Source organism: Hyla sarda, chromosome 2, assembly GCF_029499605.1.
Source record: "Hyla sarda isolate aHylSar1 chromosome 2, aHylSar1.hap1, whole genome shotgun sequence".
Lineage (NCBI taxonomy): Eukaryota > Metazoa > Chordata > Amphibia > Anura > Hylidae > Hyla > Hyla sarda.
This window is the reverse complement of record NC_079190.1, coordinates 55,878,108-55,899,785: the sequence shown is the minus strand read 5'-3', so window position 1 is coordinate 55,899,785 and position 21,678 is coordinate 55,878,108. Positions and strand designations below refer to the sequence as shown.

The following is a 21,678-nucleotide window of genomic DNA, read 5'->3' as shown; positions in this document are numbered from 1 at the left end:
ACGAAATTTGAATACATTTTTAAACAGGGATCAATTTATGTGGGTGGGCAGGGACCTAAAAATGTAGCCGACAATAATAAAAATGTAGTGTGTGTGTGTTACGCCGAGCGCTCCGGGTCCCCGCTCCTCCCCGGAGCGCTCGCTACACTCTCTCCGCTGCAGCGCTCCGGTCAGATCCACTGACCCGGGGCGCTGCGATTCTGCTGCCAGCCGGGATGCGATTCGCGATGCGGGTAGCGCCCGCTCGCGATGCGCACCCCGGCTCCCGTACCTGACTCGCTCTCCCTCGGTCCTGTCCCGGCGCGCGCGGCCCCGCTCCCTAGGGCGCGCGCGCGCCGGGTCTTTGCGATTTAAAGGGCCACTGCGCCGCTGATTGGCGCAGTGATTCCAATTAGTGTCTTCACCTGTGCACTTCCCTATATCACCTCACTTCCCCTGCACTTCCCTGCCGGATCTTGTTGCCATTGTGCCAGTGAAAGCGTTCCTTGTATGTTCCTAGCCTGTGTTCCAGACCTCCTGCCGTTGCCCCTGACTACGATCCTTGCTGCCTGCCCCGACCTTCTGCTACGTCCGACCTTGCTTCTGTCTACTCCCTTGTACCGCGCCTATCTTCAGCAGCCAGAGAGGTTGAGCCGTTGCTAGTGGATACGACCTGGTCACTACCGCCGCAGCAAGACCATCCCGCTTTGCGGCGGGCTCTGGTGAAAACCAGTAGTGACTTAGAACCGATCCACTAGCACGGTCCACGCCAATCCCTCTCTGGCACAGAGGATCCACTACCTGCCAGCCGGCATCGTGACAGTAGATCCGGCCATGGATCCCGCTGAAGTTCCTCTGCCAGTTGTCGCTGACCTCACCACGGTGGTCGCCCAGCAGTCACAACAGATAGCGCAACAAGGCCAACAGCTGTCTCAACTGACCGTTATGCTACAACAGTTACTACCACAGCTTCAGCAGTCATCTCCTCCGCCAGCTCCTGCACCTCCTCCGCAGCGAGTGGCCGCTCCTGGGCTACGCCTATCCTTGCCGGATAAATTTGATGGGGACTCTAAGTTTTGCCGTGGCTTTCTTTCCCAATGTTCCCTGCATCTGGAGATGATGTCGGACCTGTTTCCCACTGAAAGGTCTAAGGTGGCTTTCGTAGTCAGCCTTCTGTCCGGAAAAGCCCTGTCATGGGCCACACCGCTCTGGGACCGCAATGACCCTGTCACTGCCTCTGTACACTCCTTCTTCTCGGAAGTCCGAAGTGTCTTTGAGGAACCTGCCCGAGCCTCTTCTGCTGAGACTGCCCTGTTGAACCTGGTCCAGGGTAATTCTTCCGTTGGCGAGTATGCCGTACAATTCCGTACTCTTGCTTCAGAATTGTCCTGGAATAATGAGGCCCTCTGCGCGACCTTTAAAAAAGGCCTATCCAGCAACATTAAAGATGTTCTGGCCGCACGAGAAATTCCTGCTAATCTACATGAACTTATTCACCTAGCCACTCGCATTGACATGCGTTTTTCCGAAAGGCGTCAGGAGCTCCGCCAAGATATGGACTCTGTTCGCACGAGGCGTTTCTTCTCCTCGGCTCCTCTCTCCTCTGGTCCCCTGCAATCTGTTCCTGTGCCTCCCGCCGTGGAGGCTATGCAGGTCGACCGGTCTCGCCTGACACCTCAAGAGAGGACACGACGCCGCATGGAGAACCTCTGCCTGTACTGTGCTAGTACCGAACACTTCCTGAGGGATTGTCCTATCCGTCCTCCCCGCCTGGAAAGACGTCCGCTGACTCCGCACAAAGGAGAGACAGTCCTTGATGTCTACTCTGCTTCTCCACGTCTTACTGTGCCTGTGCGGATGTCTGCCTCTGCCTTCTCCTTCTCTACCGTGGCCTTCTTGGACTCTGGATCTGCAGGAAATTTTATTTTGGCCTCTCTCGTCAACAGGTTCAACATTCCAGTGACCAGTCTCGCCAGACCCCTTTACATCAATTGTGTAAACAATGAAAGATTGGACTGTACCATACGCTTCCGCACGGAGCCCCTTCTAATGAGCATCGGATCTCATCACGAGAGGATTGAACTTTTGGTCCTCCCCAATTGCACCTCGGAAATTCTCCTTGGACTTCCCTGGCTTCAACTCCGTTCCCCAACCCTGGATTGGTCCACTGGGGAGATCAAGAGTTGGGGGCCCTCTTGTTCCAAGGACTGTCTAAGACCGGTTCCCAGTAACCCTTGCCGTGACTCTGTGGTTCCCTCAGTAACCGGTCTCCCTAAGGCCTATATGGACTTCGCGGATGTTTTCTGCAAAAAACAAGCTGAGACTCTACCTCCTCACAGGCCTTATGATTGCCCTATCGACCTCCTCCCGGGTACTACTCCACCCCGGGGCAGAATTTATCCTCTCTCTGCCCCAGAGACTCTTGCCATGTCTGAGTATGTCCAGGAAAATTTAAAAAAGGGCTTTATCCGTAAATCCTCCTCTCCTGCCGGAGCTGGATTTTTCTTTGTGTCCAAAAAAGATGGCTCCCTACGTCCTTGCATTGACTACCGCGGTCTTAATAAAATCACGGTTAAGAACCGCTACCCCCTACCCCTCATCTCTGAACTCTTTGATCGCCTCAAAGGTGCCCACATCTTTACTAAATTGGACTTAAGAGGCGCCTATAACCTCATCCGCATCAGAGAGGGGGATGAGTGGAAAACGGCGTTTAACACCAGAGATGGACACTTTGAGTATCTGGTCATGCCCTTTGGCCTGTGCAACGCCCCTGCTGTCTTCCAAGACTTTGTCAATGAAATTTTTCGTGATCTGTTATACTCCTGTGTTGTTGTATATCTGGACGATATCCTAATTTTTTCTGCCAATCTAGAAGAACACCGCCAGCATGTCCGTATGGTTCTTCAGAGACTTCGTGACAATCAACTCTATGCCAAAATTGAGAAATGTCTGTTTGAATGCCAATCTCTTCCTTTTCTAGGATATTTGGTCTCTGGCCAGGGACTACAAATGGATCCAGACAAACTCTCTGCCGTCTTAGATTGGCCACGCCCCTCCGGACTCCGTGCTATCCAACGCTTTTTGGGGTTCGCCAATTATTACAGGCAATTTATTCCACATTTTTCTACCGTTGTGGCCCCTATCGTGGCTTTAACCAAAAAAAATGCCGATCCCAAGTCGTGGCCTCCTCAAGCGGAAGACGCCTTTAAACGACTCAAGTCTGCCTTTTCTTCGGCTCCCGTGCTCTCCAGACCTGACCCTTCCAAACCCTTCCTATTGGAGGTTGATGCCTCCTCAGTGGGAGCTGGAGCTGTTCTTTTACAAAAAAATTCTTCCGGGCATGCTGTCACTTGTGGTTTTTTTTCTAGGACCTTCTCTCCGGCGGAGAGGAACTACTCCATCGGGGATCGAGAGCTTCTAGCCATTAAATTAGCACTTGAGGAATGGAGGCATCTGCTGGAGGGATCAAGATTTCCAGTTATTATTTACACCGACCACAAGAACCTCTCCTACCTCCAGTCTGCCCAACGGCTGAATCCTCGCCAGGCCCGGTGGTCTCTGTTCTTTGCCCGATTTAATTTTGAGATTCACTTTCGTCCTGCCGATAAGAACATTAGGGCCGATGCTCTCTCTCGTTCCTCGGATGCCTCAGAAGTTGAACTCTCTCCGCAACACATCATTCCACCTGACTGCCTGATCTCCACTTCTCCAGCCTCCATCAGGCAAACTCCTCCAGGAAAGACCTTTGTTTCTCCACGCCAACGCCTCGGAATCCTCAAATGGGGTCACTCCTCCCATCTCGCTGGTCATGGGGGCATCAAGAAATCTGTGCAACTCATCTCCCGCTTCTATTGGTGGCCGACTCTGGAGACGGATGTTGTGGACTTTGTGCGAGCCTGCACTATCTGTGCCCGGGATAAGACTCCTCGCCAGAAGCCCGCTGGTTTTCTTCATCCCCTGCCTGTCCCCGAACAGCCTTGGTCTCTGATTGGTATGGATTTTATTACTGATTTACCCCCTTCCCGTGGCAACACTGTTATTTGGGTGGTCGTTGATCGATTCTCCAAAATGGCACATTTCATCCCTCTTCCTGGTCTTCCTTCAGCGCCTCAGTTGGCTAAACAATTTTTTGTACACATTTTTCGTCTTCACGGGTTGCCTACGCAGATCGTCTCGGATAGAGGCGTCCAATTCGTGTCTAAATTCTGGAGGGCTCTCTGTAAACAACTCAAGATTAAATTAAATTTTTCTTCTGCATATCATCCCCAGTCCAATGGACAAGTAGAAAGAATTAACCAAGTCTTGGGTGATTATTTGCGACATTTTGTTTCCTCCCGCCAGGATGACTGGGCAGATCTCCTTCCATGGGCCGAATTCTCGTATAACTTCAGAGTCTCTGAATCTTCCTCCAAATCCCCATTTTTCGTGGTGTACGGCCGTCACCCTCTTCCCCCCCTCCCTACCCCCTTGCCCTCTGGTCTGCCCGCTGTGGATGAAATTTCTCGTGACCTTTCCATTATATGGAGAGAGACCCAAAATTCTCTCTTACAGGCTTCTTCACGCATGAAGAGGTTCGCGGATAAGAAAAGAAGAGCTCCTCCCGTTTTTTCCCCTGGAGACAAGGTATGGCTCTCCGCTAAATATGTCCGCTTCCGTGTCCCTAGCTACAAGTTGGGACCACGCTATCTTGGTCCTTTCAAAATTTTGTGTCAAATTAATCCTGTCTCTTACAAACTTCTTCTTCCTCCTTCTCTTCGTATCCCTAATGCCTTTCACGTCTCTCTTCTTAAACCACTCATCCTCAACCGTTTTTCTCCCAAATCTGTTCCTCCCACTCCTGTTTCCGGCTCCTCGGACATCTTCTCTGTCAAAGAGATCTTAGCCTCTAAAAAGGTCAGAGGGAAAACTTTTTTTTTAGTGGACTGGGAGGGTTGTGGTCCTGAAGAGAGATCCTGGGAACCTGAGGACAACATCCTAGATAAAAGTCTGCTCCTCAGGTTCTCAGGCCCTAAAAAGAGGGGGAGACCCAAGGGGGGGGGTACTGTTACGCCGAGCGCTCCGGGTCCCCGCTCCTCCCCGGAGCGCTCGCTACACTCTCTCCGCTGCAGCGCTCCGGTCAGATCCACTGACCCGGGGCGCTGCGATTCTGCTGCCAGCCGGGATGCGATTCGCGATGCGGGTAGCGCCCGCTCGCGATGCGCACCCCGGCTCCCGTACCTGACTCGCTCTCCCTCGGTCCTGTCCCGGCGCGCGCGGCCCCGCTCCCTAGGGCGCGCGCGCGCCGGGTCTTTGCGATTTAAAGGGCCACTGCGCCGCTGATTGGCGCAGTGATTCCAATTAGTGTCTTCACCTGTGCACTTCCCTATATCACCTCACTTCCCCTGCACTTCCCTGCCGGATCTTGTTGCCATTGTGCCAGTGAAAGCGTTCCTTGTATGTTCCTAGCCTGTGTTCCAGACCTCCTGCCGTTGCCCCTGACTACGATCCTTGCTGCCTGCCCCGACCTTCTGCTACGTCCGACCTTGCTTCTGTCTACTCCCTTGTACCGCGCCTATCTTCAGCAGCCAGAGAGGTTGAGCCGTTGCTAGTGGATACGACCTGGTCACTACCGCCGCAGCAAGACCATCCCGCTTTGCGGCGGGCTCTGGTGAAAACCAGTAGTGACTTAGAACCGATCCACTAGCACGGTCCACGCCAATCCCTCTCTGGCACAGAGGATCCACTACCTGCCAGCCGGCATCGTGACAGTGTGTTTTTCATTTTTTTTTTTTTTTTTACATTTTTTAGGTAGTACTACTACTCCCAGCACGGAACAAACTGTTCCATGATGGGAGTAGTAGTACCTGTTCTAATTGACAGATCGCCCATGTCCCTTCTGACACACGTTGCGATCCTCCTGTATAATGTATAGATGCGGCGGACGCTCTTCTATGGTCCCCTGCACTGACGTATATATACACATATTCATATTTCCCGCAGAGCTGTGATTGTCCAGATGGTTCCAGCCAATCACAGCTCTCTGCGGGAAATATGAATATGTGTATATATACGTCAGTTCAGGGGACCATAGAAGAGTGGCCGCCGCATCTGTACATTATACAGGAGGATCGCAGCCGGTGTCAGGAGTGATACTCGCTGCGATCTGTCTATTAATACAGGTACTACAGCTCCCAGCATAGAGCAGAGTGTGCTCCATGTTGGGAGCAGTAGCACCTGCAGTTAAGGACAGAACACAGCGGGTGTCACTCCTGACACCCGCTGCGATCATCCTTCATCCCTGAGATGCGGAGCGGCTTTCTCCTGCGCTCGCATCTCTGCTCTGTACGCCGGCCAGCCACTCACTCATTCATATTTCCTGCTGAGAGCTGTAATTGGGTGCAACCATCCGTCCAATCCCCACTCTGGGCGGAAAATATGAATGAGTGATGTGAATTTCTATTGCAGAGATGCTAGCGCTGTATAGAGCCACTCCGCATCTCTGCTATATTATGGAAGATCACATCGGGTGTCAGGAGTGAATGGGTGATCTGTCTATTAGTACAGGAACTACTACTCCCATCATGGAACAGTGTGTTCCATGCTGGGAGTAGTAGTACTACCTAAAAAAAAGAAGAAGAAAAAAGTGAAAAAGCACACACACACTACATTTTTATTATTGTCGGCGGCTACATTTTTAGTGCCCTGCCCGCACACATAAATTGATCCCTGTTTAAAAATTAATTAAAATTTTGTTACAAAAAATATAAATTTCATTAAATAAATTTTTTTCCATCACTACTGCATTCTTTTTTTTTTTCTTTTGGTTCCCAACAAATAAAAAAAAAAAAAAACGCAAAAAATGCAATTTCCACAAAAATGCAAAAACCCCAGAAAAAAATGCCAGAAAAAACATCAGACACAAGAAATTGCACAGGCGTTTTTTTTCCACGCAAAAAAAACACAGGAAAAAAAAAACTGGTGGAAATTTAGCCTTAGGTGGATACAGATCTGCATGCCCAGGCATAACGGCACATCTGGGAATGAGCGAAATTCTAGCTATGGAGCAATGACTTTGACCAGGCCTTCACTGTCAATCACCCCTCAATAGGCATAATGATAGCCCTGGAGACCAGGACTACTTGCTTAAGGTGCCTGCTCCAATACATGTAGGCCATTTATAGTTATAAAAGTCAAGTTCTTTAAATGTATAAATGGCACTGCAGTAAAACAAATATGGTATGAAATGTAATTATATTTATATATTATATTATATCTGCTAAATCTAAGTAACAGGTTCCATTTAAAGGGGTACTCCGCTGCTCAGTGTTTGGAACAAACTGTTCCGAACGTCGGAGCCGGCACCGGGAGCTTGTGACATCATAGCCCCGCCCTCTCATGCAGTCACGCCCCGCCCCCTCAATGCAAGTCTATAGGAGGGGGCATGACACCGTCACGCCCCCTCTCATAGACTTGCATTGAGGGGGAGGGGCATGACATCATGATGGGGCAGGGTTATGACATCACGAGCTCCCGGCGCTGGCTCCAGCGTTCGGAACAGTTTGTTCCAAACTGTTCCAAGACACTGAGCAGCGGAGTACCCCTTTAAGGCTGAACAGTCTATCAGCTTATTGTAGTTCTGTTTATATTGTGCCAGAATAGTTTACTCACCCACTTCATTTCTGATGGTTGCAAGTTCAAGTGATAGTTCTCTTTCTTTTATAAGACCAGATTCAGTCTGTGGGAAAAGTATACAGAGCATTGTTAGATAAATGATACAAAAAAAAAAAAAAAAAAAAAATTATTAAAATACAAAAATAATAAATCTAAGTGCTCAAACACCAATGTGAACCAAGGCAGAACATGTGTTCTAGAACATTCAGGTGAGTTGTAATTTGCATAAAGGAAAACTCCAGATGTGAACAGGCAGGTATTTCTAATAAAGTGGCAAGATATATATATGGGAATATGCAAATCAGCTCATTACATCACTTTTTCAGGCGATGTTCCCTGGTATCAGCTTACCTCCAATTACGGAATATAAAAAACTAATCGGGATTAATGCCAAGCCAGAACTCTCTCTCCAGAAGGAAAGAGCACCCAACTGCAGACAGCTGTTTCAGGGTACTTTTTTTGATTGAAAGAGCTTTATTTTCCGTTCAGTCATTACAAGTCGTACAATAAATTACAGTCACACAAAGCATAACAGTACAATACACAGCAAAGGTTCCCTAAGCTATACATCGCACATCATGCTACTCTAACACTCAACTCAATCCTGTAGTAGAAAGGCACAAGAGATCGAACAACAAAACAATACAATCTGTGATCGGGGTAGGGGTGACTATGTGGGGGTGGGGGTACTTGCCCCTCATCAGTACAGAGCAGGGTAATCTGGCTTGGCTGAAATGAGGGGCCTTAGACCAACTAAATGGGATGAGTTTTTAACTCAGGGAGAGTTCACCACTCCTGGTGTGATGGAGCTTTCAAGGGCCACTAAGCACTCCGCAGGCATTCTGGGTAGGGGAATATGCAAATCAGCTCATTACATCACCTTTTCAAATGTATTACAGGATAAGAAAAATTAAACAATAACAGAAAAACATAGAAAACTATAGGCTTATTTTATGGAACTAAACTTGTGTGTGTAAGAAATAAATAATAATTTAATGCTATCAGAATTGTTTTCCCTGCAAAAAAGATCCAGGAAAATTACAGCATTAGGGTATGTTTACACGCGCAGATTTTTTAGCGTTTTCCGCTGGGTATTTGAAAGTGGGTTGGCTCTTCTCGGCTGTCCGCAGCAGATTTTCTGTGGCGGAATTTACAGAAAATCTGCGGACAGCTGAGAAGAGCCCGCCCACTTTCAAATACCCAGCGAAAAACCCTAAAAAAAAACCGCGTGTGAACGTACCCTTAGGGTACGTTCACTAGTGCGGATTTACAGCTTATTTTACGCAGCAGATCCGCCGTTGAAGGACCCACGGTATGGTGCCCTTAACTGTGCCTGCTCGGAGCAGCAATACGCCGCTCCGAGCAGACACACTGCGATGTGTGAGTCGCCGCGCGTGTGTGAACCTACCCTTACATGGCGCCTGCTGCTACACTCTCGCTTATAGAAGAGTTTCCTGATAAAATGGGGGATATTTATCAAAGGATTTAGACTGGTTTTCCTGTCTAAATTTGTCGCACAGAAAGTCGCAGCCTAAATATATGCGACATTTCTGTGATTTTTGCTTTAGAGGATTTTTAGAACATGATGCATTCTAGTCTATTTTAGACGGAAAAATGCATTGGTGCTGAATTAATCAAAAGCGACTTTTCAGCGACAAGTTGCATCGGCTGAAAGTACGCTGAAATGTCAGACCATGTTGGAGCAGGTTTAAATATAGTCTAAAGCATAGATCCCAAAGTCCCAGTGCAGAATTTATCAAGAGTCGTGCGCCTTTCGATAAATTAGGTGCACAATAGACCAGCCTAATGCTCTGTAGTTTGGTCTATATTGATGCGGGACATAGACAACTTTGATAAATCTCCCCCATAATGTATAAAAAAGAGGCGCTTTGCTGTATAGACTGGGAAAAGATAAGCAGAATAACCTAATAAATATTAGTTGCTAAGTTAAAGAGGTATTTTGGAGATAAAAAAAAATATTTTTTAAATCAACTGGTGTCAGAAAGTTAAACAGATTTGTAAATTACTTCAATTTTAAAATCTTAATCCTTCCAGTACTTATCAGCTGCTGTATGCTCCACAGGAAGTTGTGTAGTTCTTTTCAATCTGACCACAATGCTCTATGCTGACACCTCTGTCCATGTCAGGAACTGTCCGGAGCAGAAGGGGCTCCCTATGGGGATTTGCTCCGGACAGTTCCTGACATAGACAGAGGTGTCAGCAGAGAGCACTGTGGTCAGACCGGAAAGAACAATGCAAATTCCTGTGGAGCATACAGCAGCTGATAAATACTGAAAAGATTAAGATTTTTAAATAAAAGTAATTTATAAATCTGTCTATCTTTCTGTCACCAGTTGACTTGAAAACTTTTTTTTTTCCCTCTGGAGAACCCCTTTAATGCCAACTGTATTTTTTAGTCGTTTTTGGGTCTGGGCAAAAATGTAAAATTTTAGCAAACCAATACCGCCCCGGTATTTTAAGTAATTCAGTCACGCAGTTTATACCTTGGCAGCATTACATTTTACATTGTTGGGCTGAAAAGACAAAAATCAATCAGTCTGGGTGATTTTATGACTCTCACAGTCAGACGCTGTAATTTGTAGCCTATTTGGTTGTTGTAAAGCCTCCGGCATCATCATGACACAACATCTAGAACATAATTACATTAAAAAGACCTGAAAGGAATACAACAGTATGCTTATTTATAGCAACAAGGCAGCCGAGATAATGGAAACTCATTGGATCAAAGACGCAGGAGGCGTAAAATACCACTAACAGATAATCAAGAGCGGAAGAAAAACACTCAAAGGCTAATAATGTCCCAAATGTACCATTAGCAACAAAAAAAAGTGAGGGCCCACGAACACTGCGGAACCTTGCGGCCCATTAATTCTGCATTACACAGAGTGAAGTAGATTATAAGACGTTGTCTTCTCTGTCTTCATTGTGATATGGTTAAATTAAGAAAACCTAAGGGTCAACTCCATTTACTTCAATGAGGCTGATCTGCAATAACATACGTAGGCCATGGACAAGAGTCGCACTGTTTCTGGGAAAAAAACATATGTGCCATGATGGGAAAGCCAAGGTAATGTTAGTTGTACCCTAAAAAAACTCAGTGAAAACTGCCTTGTTTTTACACACTTCACTGAATTCTAAGGGGATGACTACTGTCAGGATGGTTTCTTGGTAGTATTAGATTAAAGAGGTACTCCATTGGCCCAGCATTCGGAACATTTTGTTCCAAACACTGGGTGCGGGCTGCGGGGGTCGTGACGTCTGCGGGGATCGTGACACTCCTTGTGATGTCACATCACACCCCCTCAATGCAAGTCTATAGGAGGGGGCGTGGCGGATGCCACGCCCCCTCCCATAGACTTGCATTGAGGGTGTGTGATGTGACATCACAATGGGTGTGGTCGTCACGACCTCCGCAGCCCGCACCCAGGGTTTGGAACAAAATCTTCCGGATGCTGGGCCGGTGGAGTACCCCTTTAAAGAAGTTATCCAGAAATAGAAAAATAGAGCTATGGGGGCATTTACTAAGATAAGTGTGATGTAGTTCATTTTTTAACTCTTTTTTTTATTTTTATTTTTGCTTTTTTTTTTTGGCGTCACTCCACCAAATTTATTAAGTGGTCACAGAGAATTTAATAAATTTTGTGCAGGTCACATTTTCTGGAATTTCAGGTCTGGGCTGGTGTAGTTTAGAGACTTTTCAGTGGCTTTGTGCTTGTTTTTTTTTTTTTTTTTTGCACCTTTTCAAAAAAAAGTCTCAGTTGATAAATTCATTACCACTGCACAAGACTGACCTCAACAGCTGGTCTGTACGCACTTTAAAAAAAAAAAAAAAAAGTGTAAATGGAAAAGGCGCAAAAAAAAACTTGAGGTGCAGCGCTGCACAAAAATAGAGACAAGTCTACACACAAAAACAGCTTTAAAGGCAATGATAAATGCCCCCATATGTTCTTCCAAAAACAGCACCACACCTGTCTGCAGGTTGTGTGCTGTATTACAGCTCAGTGCCATCGAACATAAAGGAGAACTCCAGAATACAAAAATTGTCCCCCATACTGCCGGCAGTAAAAAAAAAAAAAAAAAAAAAAAGATACATACCTTCCTTCACTCCCCCAGTGCCTCCGGTAACCGTCTCCGGTCTCCGCCGCGATCCTCTTCCTGGTTGCCGGTGGTCGGCGAATCATACTGCACTCAGCCAATCACCAGCCGCAGTGAAGTCCCAACTTGGCCGGCGATAGGCTGAGCGGCAGTGTGACGATTTTGGCCCCGGCAGCAGGTGCCGGTGTAGTGAAGAATTGTGTGTCTTGAAGCGTTCTTACACTGCCGCTCAGCCTATCGCCGGCCGAGTCGGGACTTCACTACGGCCGGTGATTGGCTGAGTGCGGTATGACTCGCCAGCAACCAGGAAGAGGATCGCGGCGGAGACCGGGGCGGGTTACTGGAAGCACAGGGGGAGCGAAGGAAGGTATATCTATTTATTATTTTTTTTACTGCCAGCAGTATGGAGGATAATTTTTGTATTCTGGAGTACTCCTTTAATGGAACCAAGTTGCAATAGCACACATAACCTGCAGACAGGACTGGTGCTATTTTTGAAAGAAATTGACTCTGTTTTTCCATTCCTGGACAGCCCCTTTAACCTGTATATGATGTGGTTTCCGGGCCATTTTTATGAATTCGGCAAACTTGTAGTTGAAGTTTTGCAACAGCTGGAGTCACACTGGTGTATTTTATACACAATAAATGTAAATGTATACAGCCAGGAAAATATAATAAAATTGCTATAAAAGAGAACTATCATGCAGGACAACTTATCTCCTATCCAAAGGTCGGACTGCTGTGATCTCCTGCACAAAGCGGCAGCCAATATGCGTCCTCCATGTATCTCTATATCTCCGGCTCTCCCATAGAGATACCTGGAAAGGGCTTGTCGCCTGTTTTGTGCGGGGGTCGACAAGCCCCCTTCCTGGGGAAAGTCGGGGTCCCGTGCAGGAGATTAACACTTCCAATAAGAACTGTGGTAAAATTATGCACTTTAGCTCAAATTACTATGACATCCAGATTATTACTTTTGTATCCTTTCATTTATATATACAAGTGAAACTCGAAAAATGTCAATATCGAGCAAAAGTCCATTGTATTTCAATAATGCAACTGAAAAGGAAAGGAAGCAGGAAGTGCTCCAAAATCTCCTGGTAGACGGAAGCATTGACCCCGGACTTAATGAAGCACAGTGACCAACACCAGCAGATGACATGGATCCCTAAATCATAGTGGGGGGGGGGGGGCTTTGGGGTTTTCATGAGCTGTAACCATAATCACCACAATTATGACAAATCACGGCTTGAACTATCTTGCTTTGCATGTAATGAGTCTCTCTCATATATTAGTTTCAGCTTTTAAGTTGCATTACTGAAATAAATGAACTTTGCACGATATTCTCATTTTTAGAGTTTCACCTGTACATATTGTATACATAAGTCTCTTAGTAGAACGACTGATCTATATACAATGAAGTAGCTTGTAGCGTCAGCGAGCAGAAGAGTTTTAATTAAGAATCTCTATTGGAATCCAGCATTTCTACCCTATGAATCAGCCCCATTATCTTATGTGTTCCAGGCAGAGAATTTACATAGCACAAGTTTAAACCAGTTGAAGTCATAAAACAGTAACGCCCGACATGTAGTCCTAGGCCTGTATGTGTCGGCTGCGCTGCCCCCAGGGGAAAGCAGATGTATGTGTCCCAGCTGTACCCCTCCCCCCTAATCAGGTGTGGACGCTCCTGTACTTTATGGAGCAGGAGAGCTTGTCTGCTTTATCCTGGTATCAGGCACTGCACATTCTTCTTCCAGCTGAAAACAGATATGTTGTATTTTGCCAAATACGCCATACTCACCCCACAACTTTCTTTGGGGCTAGAAATGCTGCGGCCAGATATTAGCCGTGAGTCAGTAGGGAAATATAAAAGGCCAGACCCGCATTTAGATTTATGGCATTTTTGGTTTAGTGTCACCTTTTCAAAATGTATGTATGCTCCGGGTATGTTCCGAACCCCCCCAAGAAATTGTGTTGCTTTCCCCATAGTCCCGTAGACTTCTGTAGGTGGAAACAAAATTGCAGATATTTATGTATATGGGCATTTTCTCTTGTGCTTTCCCCCCCCCCAATAACCATAATGCAAAAATGTAATGTTTATTTGTTCTTAAATCATGTCAGACAGAACAGCCGCTGTGGTCCTGGCATTGCCAGTGCTACTCAGTAACGTAATAGGTGGAATGACCTGACATAGGTCTACGAAGACTATACCACAAGTTGTCTGTATCTGTACATCTATGTATATGTTTTATTATATATGTTTTCATGTATATGTGCATTTAGATATAAAATCCCTTATAGGAAAAAAGAAAAAAAAACCCTTATTAAAATGTAACTTTTATTGATTGCTACAAAAAATCAATGTGACCGGTGACTTTAAAAACATACATTACAGCCCCAGATATTCAATTTAAATTAGGGATAAACCCGCTCCTATGCATGTGCCGGGGTCTGCAGTCCCCCTTCTTAGACTGGGTAGCTGTAGTGCAGATTTAATATCAGTAATTTGCCCCCCTCTACTAGTTTTGGTGCGACAGCGCCGTCCTCAGGAGGACAGATAGGCAAACACCCTTCCTCGTGTCGTGTTTGGCCTTTTATGCCCTAGGTAGATGATGTCACAAGCTAATGACAGGTGAGCTGCCACTCACCTGTATCATAACACCGGACCAATGACAAGGTGTTGTCTGAAGAAACGCCCAGAGGGGCGTGAAACAATTGTCATGGTCCGCACCTCGCCGCTCTGGCGTCCCACGCTTGCTGTTTCATGCTGCACCGAAAATAAAGGAAACCGATCTCCACGAATCTGTACGTGAGTGCCTCATTTCTCTTCTTCTATGAACTGTATCAATGACAAGATGTGTTGTTCCCTTACCTGTTGTAGTATGACCCAATGAGCTTTTTCACATAGAATCGGTACATAACGTCACCTCAGATCGTCATCATGCTGCGCCGTTCTCCCGATCATTTGATATACTCACATGATTCAGCGTCGGTCTGTCCTCCGCGCATGCGCGCAGACTTAGTTATCAGCCGCGATCGATAATTTTAATGCGCCTGTGCGCAGACTTAGGTATCAGCCATGATCGGGGATTGTATTGTATGGACTTCTATGGAGATATTGTGGTGAAGAACTATGTGGAAAGCCTTCTCTGGCAGCATGTATTCATTTCGCAGTTTACACATTCTTGCTGCGCATACATTTTCGCCTACCCCCTTACTTTTCGCGTGGCCCCCTTGCAACGTGCACCACACGCACCGCTCTCATACACAATAATGCGGTTTACAGCACATGGATAAAGTCTGTTATATTGGGGGAGTACAATTTCACTAGTGGCAACAGCAGCAGGCACACATCCGAATCCTGTTCGTCAGATGCCAAAAAGGCTTTGTGGTGAAGCACTATGTGTAAAGCCTTGTGAGGGTGTAGGGTAGTAGGGGTGTTGCTGTTCAATATAATAAAGGGCGCTGTTAACCCTTGTCACTCGTGACGCCAGGGTGAGGGTTAAACTCTTTAGTGATGCTGGGCCTATCGCCACCCTTCCCAAGAGCGATAGGTGAGTGTAGAATAAATTGATTGTCCACAGCAGTGCTGAACTTAAAACTTGCAGAATCTTTTCTGAGGATTTTCTGTATATGCAGTAACGATAACAGTTCAGATAACAGAGTCTTTACAAACAGCACAGCAGTGATTAACAGATGCTTAGGACCGGAAAGTTCCCTTTAGATATTGAGGATTGTATTTGCATAGATCCGCTGGATTTAGGGGTTAGATTAGGTCCAGAGGTCTTGCTTGCTTGGCAGCGCAGGAACAAGAGAGCGACAATATGGCGCAGCTCCCTTATATGGGCAGGGGCTAGCCGTTTTGGACTGGTCCAATCAGCTGTCACTCACCATTACAATGGATTGTGGGTGATCACATGTCCAAAAGCACCAAAGGTCCTTTAGCATAAACCATAGAGTTCTGCAACTCGGTCACACCACAAACCCCCTTACTTAAAACAAGTCGACCCCGACGCCTGTCCCCTAAGGTAGAGGAACTAGGAAAAGGACAGAATTATTAACATTCTATGTACATTCTAAAGACATTTCTTTAGTCTGACTAGTATCCTTACTAGACAATTATGAAGCTTACTAGACATTAGGAAGCTACCTAGGCATTATGAAGCTATCTAGACATTATGAAGCTATCTAGACAGTTTCTAGCACCTTAGACATTTTTATAGCTCTCTATACATTTAATAGGCTAACTAGACATTAGTACAGCTCTCTATACCTTTAGTTTCAAGCTGACTAAAACATTTTTGAAATCTCACCACATTTATTTTTGTTTTGCCACGATGAGTCACCTGTTAGTACACAAAAAGGGTATATTGGTTTGCCTGAGGCTCTCTACCAATAAGATTAGCTACTAGGGTCTATCGCCTACATGCTACTTACCCCTAGAACACAACAGTATAACCTACCTAGGTTACCTTTAGAAATACATGTTTAATTTTAAGCTCGCAAGAGCATCTACTGGCCAGGTAGAACATCTCTCACACGTAATAAAGAGAAGAGAAATATGAGTGTACCTAACAGTGGCAGGAATTGGATATCAATAGGCTACAATTCCTAAAGTGTTTCTTGAATGTGAGATATATTTTTGTTTTTGTGTATGTACTGAAGAAGACTGAAGTAGTACATTTAAGTGAGCTATTTAGGTACTATGTGTGCAAGTACTGCTAAAAAGTTAGTCTTGATATCTTAAGGGTAGTTTACCCTACTATTTTGTTTAAGACAGGTGCTAGCGATTGGCGACTGGAATGCTACTCTCGGAGGAGCCGGGAGAGTAACCTATTTAGCAACTACTAAAACACCTTTTTAGTATTTTTATACATTTGTATGTACATGTATACAAGAATTATTTTTGTTTTTTGTTTTTAGTGTACACGTGCATTTAGCAGACATTTTTTCGTGTACAACACTCACTTATTTTTTATGTACACAGACAAAAAGCTATTTTTCTGTGTACAAGAACCATATACATTTTTATTATACAAGCTTACATATTTATTAACACTCCAACAAGGTTCAGGCACATACACCTGATAAGTGCAATTTTTAGTAAGAAAGTCTCATAAATATAGAGGTATTTACACAAATTGGCGTGTAAGGATCTGCAGTCCACCAACACTAGGAGTCTTTTGATAGAACACGGCCTTACCACAATCAGCCGGGCACAAAACTTACGAATCTCCTACTGGCTAGGAGTCTCTTGACCTGATGGTCAGGCACAAAGCTTAATGGTTACGTTGCTGAACTTGGAACTGGAACAGTCTTAGCACAGTACTGCTAGGCACATGTCTTGAACTTGGTTACTGAAAAACAAAAGTGGTTAGCAAAGAAAGAAATAGACATTACTTTACAGTCCTTCAGAAAATATTCCTCCGAACTCTTCTTGTGCCTCTTTTAGTTCCCCTATACCTTCCAACATCTGGAGCAGGCAAGGAGTTAATGTAACTCTCCCACACCACATTGGTGAGAGTAGAATGGGAAACAGTAGGATTCAAAGTGACCAGAGGTTTACTGGTCGGGATCAAGGTTGGTGCATAAGGTTTTAGCTTCACCTCCATGCCAGGAGTGGGCCAGAGCACTTTCGTTGGTACCTTGGAAGCAGGCAAACTCTCCACGTCGGAAGAGGGCCTTGTTACATACGTTGGTACCTGTGCAGGAGGCAAACTCTCATTGCTCCGAGAGGGCCTAGGTACGGTCTTTGGTGCCCGCAATTTGGGCCAACTTTCTTGGTCTTGAGCAGGTCTTGGCACTTGACTGTATGAAGAAGATGACTGATGCTGTAGAGGCTCCTCCTCCTTGAGTATGGTGGTGGAGGCATCAGGAGCAGACCCTTTCGGCCTCAGGTTGAAGGGATTCGATTCCCAATATGTAGACGGAAAGTATTTGAAGGGAAGCTGTGTTGGGGCTGTTGGTCTTGTGACCGCTGCAGCCCATTCTCCACGCAGGCTGGACAGGGGTGTACTCCACTATCTCACCCACCTCCAGAGAGTAGAACTTTTAATGAAGATATGGCCTCTGTACTGCTCGCCGGTTTACGAGGATGGTTTGTCCTGTATGGCAATCTAGGAGTGTCCCATAACCTCTGACCTTGTCGAACTTGGCCACAGTTGCTCTTCGTCGTTCTAGAGGCTCCTCCCCTTCTCGGGGATGGTCCCATTTGCAGATGAATAATGCCTTCATCTCTTTAGTATTCTCCTGGTAACGAATTCTTTCCTCAGGAGGCAAATGCACATGCTTTGGGGCGTACAGTTCTCTGTGTCGGGCCTTTAATTTGTCCATCAACTCAGTCAGCTTGGCTTCCTGACGGGCCCTTTCTCTTTGTGCGGTTGGAATTGGTGGGAGTGTTTTCCCAGGTATAGGCTGTAGAACCGCGGGCATATACTCGATCAGTCCCGGCTCGTCCCCAAAAATCCACTGGGGCAAATCTGTTGAGCACGGTCGTGCACGTGGCAAGCTGGATAGGGGTATTTCAGCTTCAGGGCTGGAGGAGAAAGAATGGGATCTCAGCCCACGAGCCCCAAGTTCTGTGGTGAGGGGACAATCTCACCGGTGATGCACTTTCAGGTGTCCCTGCGCTCTCTGCTGGAGGTGTGTCCGGCCAGTCATCGTCATCATCGGGCAGTGGGGGAAGATTGCAGGCCCCCTCTTCGTCCAGTGACAACCGCTGCAGACGGTCGGCAATATCTTGGAATAGTTGGGCTGCGACTGCCACAACTTTCCGCTGTTCTGGCGCCATTTTGCTGTTCCCACCACGTGGAACGCTGCTCTCCTCCATGTCTGTACTCTCCGGCTCCTTGTGCAAACTGAAGAGGTCGCTGTGCATGGTGTCTTTTATATTGGGCTTCCCCAAAATGGCGGCCGACAGCAAGGACGTCATCGGTGCAGCCCCGACTTCCGGTCCTCCCAGAAACAACTCCTCTGTTTCCAAGTTCCCTTTCGGCTGCAATACAGCAACTTGATAGGCGGGACGTGGTGCAACACGGGCCTTTTTTGCGTGCTTCTCTGGCAGCAGGTTAACTCTTCCTGTGCTGACCAGACCAGAGGATCATAGCATGTATTCATTTTGCAGTTTACACATTCTTGCTGCGCATAAATTTTCACCTCCCCCTTACTTTTCGCGTGGCCCCCTTGCAACGTGCACCACACGCACCACTCTCGTACACAATAATGCGGTTTACAGCACATGAATAAAGTCTGTCATATTGGGGGGAGTACAATTTCACTAGTGGCAACAGCAGCAGGCACACACCCGAATCCTGTTCGTCAGATGCTAAAAAGGCTTTGTGGTGAAGCACTATGTGGAAAGCCTTGTGGGGGTGTAGGGTAGTAGGGGTGTTGCTGTTCAATATAATAAAGGGCACTGTTAACCCTTGTCACTCGTGACGCCAGGGTGAGGGTTAAACTCTGTAGTGATGCTGGGCCTATTGCCACCCTTCCCAAGAGTGATAGGTGAGTGTAGAATAAATGGATTGTCCACAGTAGTGCTGAACTTAAAACTTGCAGGAATCTTTACTGAGGATTTTCTGTATATGCAGTAACGATAACAGTTCAGATAACAGAGTCTTTACAAACAGCACAGCAGTGATTGACAGATGCTTAGGATTGGAAAGTTCCCTTTAGATATTGAGGATTGTATTTGCATAGATCCGCTGGATTTAGGGGTTAGATTAGGTCCAGAGGTCTTGCTGAGATAGCGGGAAATTGTAAGAATTGTCCGTCTCTAGCGCAAGCCTAAGCCGCAAGGCTTTGGCCTAGTAATTGTCTTGTAAGCTGCGGAGGTCCTACCTCGTCCAAAGTCAGCAACTCAAGACCAATGATGCTGTTTGCTTGGCAGCGCAGGAACAAGAGAGCGACAATATGGCGCAGCTCCCTTATATGTGCAGGGGCCGGACGTTTTGGACTGGTCCAATCAGCTGTCACTCACCGTTACAATGGATTGTGGGTGATCACATGTCCAAAACCACCAAAGGTCCTTTAGCAAAAACCATAGAGTTCTGCAACCCGGTCACATGACCCGCAGGTCCTGCGACGCTAAAACAGTGAGTAATACCATATACATTTATTTATATAGATAATATTTACAAATAATAAAAGACTAGGGGTTAAATGAGGAAAGCGAACCCCTACAGTCCTAGGGACTCTAACTTTGGGGACTAATAACCAAGGCACAGTATGAAATACGGTCTGGGACACCACAATATATGTTACTATCAATGATGTTATATACTTTTGATGCCATCTAAGATATAGATACACAGGGGGTAATACAAAGACAGCAACTGTCTGAATTTAATATATATAATGTCATATCAGCAGGTTGTTATCATATTTACACCATTTGATATGCAACCAATGAAAAAAATGCAATATAACATCTGCTATACATCTGGTTTCTCAACATAATACATCCCATTTATATTACCATTATATGGATCTGCTGTATCTCTATCAAGCTCCAATACAATTTTCCATAGCACTGAGACATGTATGAGCATTGCACTCCTGCCTCACGGTGTCATATGGTGTCAACTATTTCTCTTATACTTTGATTGATTGTAGCCTTTGGGGCACTTGATATGAAGTCGCTCCCTATAGAAACACTGGAATGTTGTTTCAGAGACAATAAGTAAGGGTAGAGTCTGGAAATATGAAGTAATTATTTTTATGTAGAAACATAATAATGTGTGCCATAATTTTACTATATATATATATATATATATATATATATATGTTTATATGTATTTATTTATTTATATTGTGAGGAACTGTCCTCGGGGATAGCTCTGGGATCATCCTGGTCACATGCCATGGGACACGTTTCCTTGCAATAACTCGCCAGACAACAGTTCCGCATACAAGCCTGGCACCTCGCCAGCTTTATTTACACAGGTTGCAGGTAAAACAAAACATAAAACAGTAACAAAATAAAGTCCTAGACCGTCTGGTCACTGACTACAACTGTCAGCATGCCCTGTCTACTTACTGGTGAGCTACCCTCAGCCAGCATAACATGTGCCCTGTTTGCTCACAGTTCCCACTATTACTTGGACCACTCAAAGCTCCTGCTGTGTGCTTCCAATAGGGCCCCCTGTCTCCCCCTTACAGCAACCTACTGTTTCCAAGGGAGAGCCCAGATCAGACTGAATCTCTCCCTTATAAAAGCCCCCCTTCTCTGCTGCCTCATTCATTTGGCCGCAGGTGAGGGCTGCTCCAGAGTTAGCAAAGGAAATCCATCCTTTCCTTGCCACTTTATCAATATATATATATATAGTTCAATTATGGTATTTTAGCCAGTTATCTTATTTGAAATAGGAGTAGGATTTTTTTTTTTTTGCAGTGGCACATGTCGAGTGGGTAGGGAACCTCTGAACCTCTAGTTAGGTGTACTACTTGCTGGTGTACCATATCATGGTGAGTAAATGTAGCCCAATGAGCCCATGCTCATCTGACTAAGCTCATAGGCAGTGTTCCCCAACCAGCTGTTGCAATACTACAACTCCCATCATAGCCTTTGGCTGTCAGGGCATGATGGGATTATAGTTTTGTAACAGCTGGAGGGTCACAGGTTCAGGAAAACTTCTCTATGGCAAATACATGGGTGATGTTGCCATTTTCATTTAGGCAAAGTTTACAATAATAGGGCATTGGCAGCATTGTAAGGCTTTACTTCCCCTAGTGCAGATATTCAGTCTCCAGCCCAAGCCCTACATCTTCTTTCCCTGGAGTACTGCCCTGGGCAAAATAATGGAACAACCAACATCTTTTTCTACAATCTGAGCTGGATTGTTGTCTTTAAAGAGTACCTTTCATCAAACCATATTTTCTAAACTAACTCAGATTATATTCCCTAACGACTCTTAACACCCCTCCTGCCCTTAAAAA

At 45.8% G+C, this 21,678-nt stretch overlaps 1 protein-coding gene across 3 annotated transcripts in view; it reads right to left on the bottom strand.

Annotated features, from left to right (window-relative positions):
* MTUS2 (microtubule associated scaffold protein 2) overlaps positions 1-21,678 on the bottom strand; it is a 697,108-nt gene that overhangs the window by 59,712 nt on the left and 615,718 nt on the right. For all 3 annotated transcript variants that reach the window (XM_056561844.1, XM_056561842.1, XM_056561843.1), the window contains exon 8: positions 7,627-7,693. In XM_056561844.1, coding sequence (XP_056417819.1) covers positions 7,627-7,693 — 67 coding nt within the window. The remainder of the gene's footprint in view (positions 1-7,626; positions 7,694-21,678) is intronic.